The 9,170-nt window shown below is 41.2% G+C and overlaps 1 protein-coding gene across 2 annotated transcripts in view; it reads left to right on the top strand.

Moving 5' to 3' along the window:
* The first annotated feature begins 233 nt into the window (after nucleotides 1–233).
* The window catches only part of furina (furin (paired basic amino acid cleaving enzyme) a), a 74,078-nt gene continuing 65,141 nt past the window's right edge, over nucleotides 234–9,170 (top strand). Inside the window, exons 1-2 of one of the 2 annotated variants that reach the window (XM_026378400.1) lie at nucleotides 234–381; nucleotides 6,557–6,880. In XM_026378400.1, the coding sequence (XP_026234185.1) occupies nucleotides 6,671–6,880 (210 nt within the window). In that variant the 5' untranslated portion in view covers nucleotides 234–381; nucleotides 6,557–6,670. Of the gene's footprint in view, nucleotides 382–437; nucleotides 1,098–6,556; nucleotides 6,881–9,170 lie in introns of those variants that run through there. The other variant, XM_026378401.2, reaches the window with a different exon arrangement.

Raw genomic sequence — 9,170 nt, 5'->3', positions numbered from 1 at the left:
GCAGAAAATAAGTGCATTAATTAGTGGTGGGTGTTGGACAACCCTTGATGAACAGTTTCTTTGCTCTTGACAAGCTCTTAAAATGGTGAACCGCTCCTTTAACGCTGCTACGCGGCCTGTGAGCAGCAGATGGGGGTGTAGCAGCGCTGCAGCGCTCCGAGTAGGTGTCGCTCTCCCGTCTCCACTTTGTCCACGGCCGTGACGTATTTCCTGGGGCTTGTACGGACCACGCAGCGGTACACCGGAGGGGTATCATGACTATTTATAACCAGCCGTTCTCTCTTATCGGTTTTTCAGCCTCTTCAGCGTGTCGTGGTCGGTTCTAGCACCCCGCTGTGAGACAACAACAGCCCGGCTCGAACAGGATGTAAGAGGAAGCTGGTAAGTTGAGCTGTGCGCAAGTTTCCCGTCCGCTCCTGCTTGTTTTTTTTTTTTTTTTTTTAGCTTGTTTGGATGCGTGGATGGCGAGTTTTACCGTGTTTCCAGCTCCGGTACCAGACCCCCTCACGGGACGGGACGGGACCGGACCCCCGTGTGGTCTCCTCGGTGTCAGTTCGCGTGTGTAAACGGGTCTTTCTCCAACACGCTCACGCCGAGCTGACGTCGACTGCGCCGCGTCCGGTTTGTGTGGTGGCTCCTGCGTAGTGGTGGAAAAAAAAAAACACATAGTGCTGCTCGTTTCCCCCCCGAGTTGTAGTAAATGTGAGCGAGAGTGGGTCGGTAATGCTCCCCGGGCTGTCGGTGAGAGCAGAGGGAAAGGGGAGGCACCTGTGAGCCGGAGCAGGTCAGCCTACCGCCGCGTCAAGTTTGCGTTAATCACGACGCGCTTCGGTTTCAGACATATTTGTCAAGCGGATCAGCTCCAGCTCCAGCTGCGGATCCGAGTCCGAGTCTCGCCGCGGGGGTGACCACGGCTTGTTGTCACGGACTTATCCCGTGAGGGGGAGTCCACCGACGGCGGCTCTCCCGTCAGCTGATCCGCGTAAACTCCTTAACTTGAGCCCTGCTGGTGTTTGTCGACGAGGCCTGAGCGACACAAGTTCTCCTCCTTCCTGAACTGTGAACTGTTCGTGTCCTGCTCCCTGCAAACAGGACGTGTGAGTGTTGGAAACTCGCTTTTGACTTTTCATGCTGTGTTTCTTCTCTCAGTAATTGTGGAGGCTGTGGCACTTTAACTTTGATGATCACCGAGATTGACTGCTGGTGTAAATGTGCCACTCAGAGGATTTAGTGACTGTTACAGTGTTGAAGTGTTCACACTCTGTATCCAATGAAACTTCATCCGAACTGCTACTAATTCAAACTTTCAGTGAAGAGCTTTTCTTTTGGGAGCTCAGGTGTAACTCGATGCTGGATATTCGGTGTCACAGCAGATGTAACATTCACATATTGTGGGAACTGACCTGCTTGTTTTGTTTTTTGTGGTCTCAGGCACAACTAACGCTGTAATTGAACCTGTGCTGAGCCCGTTTTGAGCTGCAGATTATTGGGGATCAACACAAGCCACTGGGGTGTTGAGCCCCCAGCATGTGGTCACAGGCACCAGACGAAAACAGCACATCTCAGTACTGATAAGAGTGTCCTGACGTGGTGGTCGTGTCTTTATGTTGAGCCTGACTTTTCTCACCCTACAAGCTCCTTAATTGAATTCACATACGTGGATGTTCTTGTTATTGACCTAAAACTGAAACTCAAAGGGAAAACTCTGTTTTTTAAAGTGAATTCTAAATTAGGCCGTTTTTAATTATTATAAATTAACCCTAAATTGGGACTTACATTAAAACCTCCCATACAATTAGACAATTAGACAATTAGATGTAAGTTGAAACATAAAGGTGTTTTTTCCTTTTTGCTTTTTTAAAACTTTATTTCCTTGTAGAAACTTTTACTCTCACAGTTGTGCGAGGTTCTGGGTTTACACAGTCCTTACTCTCCAGAGGTTTTTGTTTGCTTTCTTTGAGAACCTGCAAACTTCTACCAGAGATCCCACAGCTCTTGCACCACTGTTTTTTTTTTTTTTTAATATACATTTTATTTAGTGATACATTGGACCCAATTCCATAGCAGAAAAAATCAAGGTGCTACTGTAAGAAGAAATGTTGGACAGAAAAAGTTCTGTTACACACAGATGTCGTGACAAGAATATTTTGTTGTTTCGTGCTCTTTCGTCTGCAATTATTCTTGTAATTTACAACAATTAGAGCTGTGCAACATATTACTCGCCAGAGTTTAGTGTCTAAAACTCACATTGCAACGTGGAGGGCAGAGTCCAGGTCTGTAAACACAGTCTTTTTGTTATTGCACAGGTTCACTTACGTCCATTTGAAGCAGCATATTTTGAACGTGTGGACTGACAGTATTGGGGAACAAGTTTAAACTTCAAACCATTTGATTAAAGAATTTAATCTTTACGTTTATAGTATGTGTGATTTGCTGTGACGCATCTTCATAAGATGTGAATTATTGACATAGTTGTTACTTTGTTAAATGATTTAATTAATGCACCTTTGAACAATTGATCATTTTTATATTGATAACGGAACAGTTTTAAGGGGAAACACATGATGCATGGGGCTGTGTGACTTCTTTTGTGACTTAGATTAGTAGACTCTCTGCACTGTTTGACATGATTCTTGTGTAGGTGGTAACAGAGGTTAGTGATATCTAAGTGCTGCTTGCACACAACGTATTATTCAAATATCGAACCATATTACTTTAAAGTGTGTGATTGGAAATGTACAAGGAAATAAACGGTGGAGCATAATGTGAAACAATAGCTGTTCGTCTATCGTCAAACAATATATATTGTTCAATTGCACAGCCCTAATGACGCCCCTAAGCAAAGTGAGTAAGGCCAGTTTGAAACACTGAAGTAGTGTAACATGCCCTCAGGCACATACTTCAGCCAAACTGCAACACCAGAGCAGTATAGAGCACGCACAGAGTGTAATGAATAAAACAGGACAAAGGGAACTTACCAAAAATTACAAACTGAATCACAATACTGCTCTTTAAAAACCAATGTAGCGTCGTTCAGTCTGAACCAGAAGACTTTTACTGACGGTAAGTAGCTGCTGGTGTTTGACTTGCTGTGTGATATTGTTTGTACAATACTGATAACACGGCCTGTCATGAGAAGACGTCTTTATGTCACAGGATCTCAGGTGCCATTCCAGTATTTTTAATAATATCTGGTCCCCTCGAGCTGTAGATGAGCGTGGTCGATGGCATATTAGTAATTACCTTAATGTTAACAATATTACTGTCATTTATTTCTCTGTGCCCCACACATACGGTAGCTTGCTTTTTCCTAAACACACACTGTGGGCTGTTTGAGTGGGCCTGCACTGAGATATTGATTTCATCTGTATCACAGTGTGAAAAGCAGCAGAAATAATAACACGTTTGAGGGTGAGCAAAGGGTCACATAGGCTAAATGCATCAGAGTTCATTTTTAGCTCATTAAAATGTAAATAATAAACTGATGAGGTGTAAAGTGTTTACTTTTTAAAATGTCCCAATGAGTTTGGTAATGAGGCTGGTATTATCCTTTGGGTTTAATGATACTTGGCTAATTATAATTTGGGGTCTTTATTTTGTCTTTTTTAACCTCTGTTATCATGTGTTGTAACACTTAAAACCACTCGCAGTGTAACGATCGGCTTCTCCTTTTGTCTTCTGTGAACAGTGAAGTAATTGGGCATTTGTCATGCCGTGGTGTGTGGTTTTCTCCCTGACGTTAGGAAAACTGAGTGGTTGATCGTCCAGATGAGGTCAGAGCCGCCTCTATTTAAAGTCGGTGTGCGTCTCAAACTCAATCGCAGCTTTGGAAACGCTCAGTCTGTTTACTTGTTGCACTAAAGGACAGAAGGAAGAGTTGAGTGAGTGATACCACCACTGTTTTTCTCCTGCTTTTTATTTGTTTTTCAAAAGTAGTAATAATACGTATTTAATATTGTTTGTCAATTTTAAAAGAAGCTTAACATAACTAATGTTATGGGGGGATTAATGCTGTTTTATAAAACACATTATGCTGAGCAGTGTTTGGCTTAATGCATATGGCGCTTGCTTTAATGTAAAGTTAGCAGGATATTTATGAAATTCACCATGTGCTGTTGAAATGCGTAGCATAGATTGTCGTTGCCAGCTCCTAGCCGGCCTGACTTGTAAGCTCACTGATCGCTAATGATGCAATTACCTGTGCTGTAGCTTCACATCACGCTGAACCAAGTCTGTCTTAACCTGTGAGACATTTATTTATCTCTCTGCTTAGAAACCGCTCAGGGAGTTGCTTGTATTGGAGAGAAAATCTTTTCAGCAGTTTTAAGCTGTGTTTTTCAGTTGCACACATACATCTGTTAATTGCAGAGGCTGCGAGGGATTTAAATATTGATTTACATAGACTAAATTAAGTGGCCACTGACTGAACAAAGCTTCTTTAACAGTAGACATTTGAGAGTTGTCTGCAGAATGGTTAAACATGCAGAAGCTCTATTTGTTAATCTGCTATGTGTTAGGTCTGTTGCCTAATTAAGTTATTTTGACATACTGTGTCAATGCTGTGTAAGCTTTTTTGAATGGTGTTTTAACAGTGTATGTAAAAACCTTTTATTTAGAAAATCAAGTTAAAATCAAATTTTAATTAGAATATAAATCAGTGAACAGATGTTTGAAAAATGATTTGTTAGATTTGTTGTCTGTGTATATATATCTATCTATATATCTATCAAAGCATCACGCAGGCTGAGCACCTTCAGTTGTGTGACACGTAAATTAATTATAGTTATCCTTCTAATACAGATGCGACTGAGTGCATAGGTTGTTATTGAAAACCGATGTTATGGCATGCTAAAGATTAATTTTGATTATGATAAAACTTAGATACTGAATCAACAGCATGCAGTGAGGGCTACTTACTAATGGACAGATGCCAGTTGGCAGCAAGTGGCACAAATTATCTGCACCTAAAAATCTTTCCAGTAATCAATGAAACCTAGTGCCCCAATTTGCTGGAGGTTTAAGACCTTCGGTTGTAGACGTAACTGTTCGGACAGAGCTGAGTAGGCGTCTGTATGTAATGTTTTTTGTCACAGCCGACATGAATAAAGTGTTATGAAAAGATTTATGTACTGAAAGTATTACGAGTTCAGTTATGAAGAAAAATGCATACTGAATATGTACTGCTCATTTTTATTGATTATAGTCTATTTTAATGTGCCATACCTTGGTAATAGCATGCCAAGTGACTTTTAAAGGGCCCTAACTACTTCTTAAATCATCATTCTTAAAATTCCTCTAGACAACAAACTGTCCTGGGGAATTTTAAGGGGCTTGCGTGTACATTTGGGGTGAAGTGTGAAGGCACAGTGCTTTATAAAATGTACCATTTTGTCCACTGGATGGTTAACTCTGAAGATATGGTCTTATATGAGCACTGTTGCCCTGCAAATTAATTGGAGAAGCCCTCTCCCACAGTAGACTTGAATCAGAAGAACAGATGTGCTCGTGTACAGCACAAAAGGCAGGACAGTCAACTTACTGTAGAGTTACCCCTTTGGATAATGGTCTCGACAGACACAGGTGCAGAACATCCTCCTGGCTCAAAACACTTCAGAGGGAAAATTATACCAGGAAATAATTACACCATGAGGTGACGTGTCTGTGTTTCTGTTCCTCCATGCTGCTGCTGCTGCTGCAGCAACATGATCACACTGTATGATGTATTGCATTGTCTTATTCCTGAGATTGTTTTCTAGATGTTTGTGTTTTCTTATGGTTTGGTGATAACATATCTGTTGAAATATGCCCACTCATATGGTACAAATGTATTCTGTAGGCAAAGGTTTTTCTCTCTGTGACAGTTCAAGTTTTCTGTGCTGGGCTGCCCCTGCTGACCTAAGCATTTAAACTCCACCCTTTAGTGACACACGTTGTAGTGAGACTGACTCTGCTGTGATCCCTCAGCATCCAGGGCGTAGTCAAGTTTTTCTAACCACACTTCTTCACCTCTGCTCTTCACCCACTTTACCTAAGCATTTTGCTTTCGTAGGCTTTCTTCTTCCGTGTCCTCCCATGGGAGTGTAAACGCTAATTCTTGTGCTGTGTCTGACCACAACATCACATCTTGCATTGACGTCCTGCACACTGCTTCTTTTCAGATTATCAAATGCCCGTACTCAGCTGAGCTTTAAAATGCATGCTCAGTACTGCTGTTGTGGTGACCGCTCTTCCTCAGTGACAAAACAGATTAATATGTTGTTATATCATTTAATGTGTTGTAACAAGTTTGTTCCTCTGTTCTGATTTCTCTTCCTATTCCACCTTAACAACTGTAAAGGGAGAAACAAAATCCCAAATCTGGACCAACTGTTGTTTGTTTGGCCCCGTGAATAGTTTCCCTGTGAATCTTGACATTTCCATTTTCTTCTGTGGCAGTTTTATGTTCATAGTGAAAGCATAAGGAATGATTCACCAGTAAAATCATCACCAGATTTTCTAAACTTTGCAAGGATCTTAACTTTTCCTTTCCTTTTCTTTTCTTTTTGTTTTCTTTCAGGTGAGCTGCAACCGTCCCCTTCTTTGTCTCCCAGTGCATCTGCATGTACCGTGAACAGCCCCGACCTGTCGGAGAGGCGCTGTGCTCAGAGACTGTGCTGCACTAGGAGAACCCATGGCTTCTGGCCCTCCACCTCCCTCTGTAAGCCGCAGGCTTGGACTGCTGGAGTTGTTACTTGTTCCTCTAATGGTCTTGCTGATTTCTGGGTTTGCACCAGCTCTGGGTCAGAAGGTCTACACCAATACGTGGGCTGTCCACATACCTGGAGGTCAAGACGAAGCTGATCGAATTGCCAGTAAATATGGGTTCATCAACTATGGACATGTAAGTAAAGCTGCATTTTGCTCCTGTGTAATGTTTAGAAATAACGAGAAAGCACTAGGCTGGAAAACAAGAAGACACAGGCTAGAGGTGATGCAAATAAAACCATCTCTGCTTTGACTGTGCAAATATAGGACTCATTTGCTTTCATACATGTATAAAGAAGTGAACCTTCTGCTGTTGCACATTTGTTGCTCACTTGCTGTGAGTCTAATATCAAATTATTAAAACCCTAGAATTGCATTATTTATGACTACACTAGAAGTATTGTAATTTCAAATCTTATTTCTCTGATTAGTTAGAAAACTTGTTAGAAAATTCATTAGAAAACCTGCAGAGAAAATCAATGATGCGCCCTTTGTGTGACTGTAGTATGTGAGTAATTGTGTGTATTGGTGAATAAAGAACGGCAAATAAGGACTGTGAGTGCAGCGGAGAGTTTGGGGATGAGTTAACATCAGAACAGCGAAGTAAACTTCATTTGATCATAAAATCATACAGTTCAAACATATTTAAAACAGTCTTAGTGAACCTGAGAATGACTCGATCAAGAAAACAAACACTACCCACTGAATGACTTTTCTCTCCCGGCTGACAACGGCGACCTGCTCCGACTTCCCCCTTTACGGTGTGGTTAGTCGTAACAATCAATCACAACTATAACAGCCCAACAACTGTAAAGCCTGTCGTCTCTGCATAGTTTAATCAGTCCACCACATCATTTTTTTTAATAAGACAATTAATTACAGAGTAAAGTAGCAGTCGTTAGTTGTGTCTGTAAACCGTAGCGTGTCTGTGTGGATACATAACTCCCACTATAGACGTTTGTGGAGTCTGGACAGAAGAGTACTGTTGATTTGCAGGAGTTAAGGTGATGAAGTGTAAAAAACACTTTTTTTGACAACTGCCTCTCCCATTTTGTGTAGATAAAGAGAAAAATGCCCACAGTTTTCCAGCCGTAGTAGGTGTGGGGGGCGATGTATTATGGATATACATTTCCTGTGTGCCTCAGTGAGGAATTTCTCTTTATGACTTCCTGTTTGACCTCTGTTGAAACAAATTAACCAAGTTATTCTTTCCCATCATCACATCCTCCCCTGAACAATGATGTTAGACTTTAAATTAATATATTCTTATTTTGTGTTAGTTGATCATTGACTTCATTGTCTTGGGTATTATTTAAAATCCATATGTTAATTATGCCTAAATGTCATACTTGCGTATCCCTAACAGTAAAGGACGGTCTGGAAAAAGCTGTTTAGCCGTATCTAATGATGTACCTTTATATGTTCAACCACAAACCCTGTAAATGAACTTGAAAAAGCATCTAAATAAATGTTGAGTAGATGTAGATAGATAGGGGATAGCTCACTGATGAGTCAGTTGCTCCGGTGTCCAGTGACGTTCATTTTAGGATCTTTCCAGCTTAACAATGATAGCTGTAATTTGCTGATTGCACAACATACCTTTCGACATTTGGGCTCAGTTACAGCAGGTGTGACGCTGCACTGGGTGTGGCATGTATAAAGTAAATCATAGGAGCCTGAGGATGTTTTTATGCTAAATATGCATCTGTAGTTTTTATTTTTTTACAACCTGAGGTGTAATAGACCTCACAGAGAACAAGCAGCTCTTCATGCAGATGTTTATTTCCCTAGTGGAACCTTTTTTCCAGTGAAAAGCATTATGTTTTGCACCAAATGGTCTTACTGGTCATGACCAGGAATGTTATTTGTGCTGTGAATCACAGCATGCAGACTAATGAGTAATCCTACACACTTAAATCCTTTAACTATGTATTGGCTGTGGACAACGAGGAATCCAGACAAAAAGCAATCACACCCATGTATTCCCAAAACTGCGATGTGGAGACTACGGGTTGTGTGGTTTGGCCTGTCTCAGCAACTTGCTTAAAACCATTTTATGATATTTTGAGAAGGAGAAAATGGATTTCTGTGTCTGACCAGAGCAAGATTGTCGAGCTGCTTCTGACACAGCATCTAAGATGGAAAAATTGCAGACCAGGAGCCTGTCTAATGAAGCAGACTTAATAACATTAGCTAGTAAAGCCTTTAGCTTTGTCAAACCTAAAACTTGGGCTGAATTAAAAACAGATGTCCCAGGTTTTTACTCAAAGCGGTTATCCCTCTGATTAAACCACCTTTATGAGATACTGAACTGTTTATTGGTGTCAGAGAAAAGATGAGCTGGAAAAAACCCAGTTATGTTCCAGCACAGTGTTGAAAGTAAATGTCTGATTTGACCTGCTGTGTATTCTGTAGAGATGACCAGC

The sequence above is a fragment of the Anabas testudineus genome, chromosome 3, assembly GCF_900324465.2.
Source record: "Anabas testudineus chromosome 3, fAnaTes1.2, whole genome shotgun sequence".
Lineage (NCBI taxonomy): Eukaryota > Metazoa > Chordata > Actinopteri > Anabantiformes > Anabantidae > Anabas > Anabas testudineus.
The sequence above is the reverse complement of the archived record's forward strand: the minus strand, read 5'-3'. Positions and strand labels throughout refer to the sequence as shown.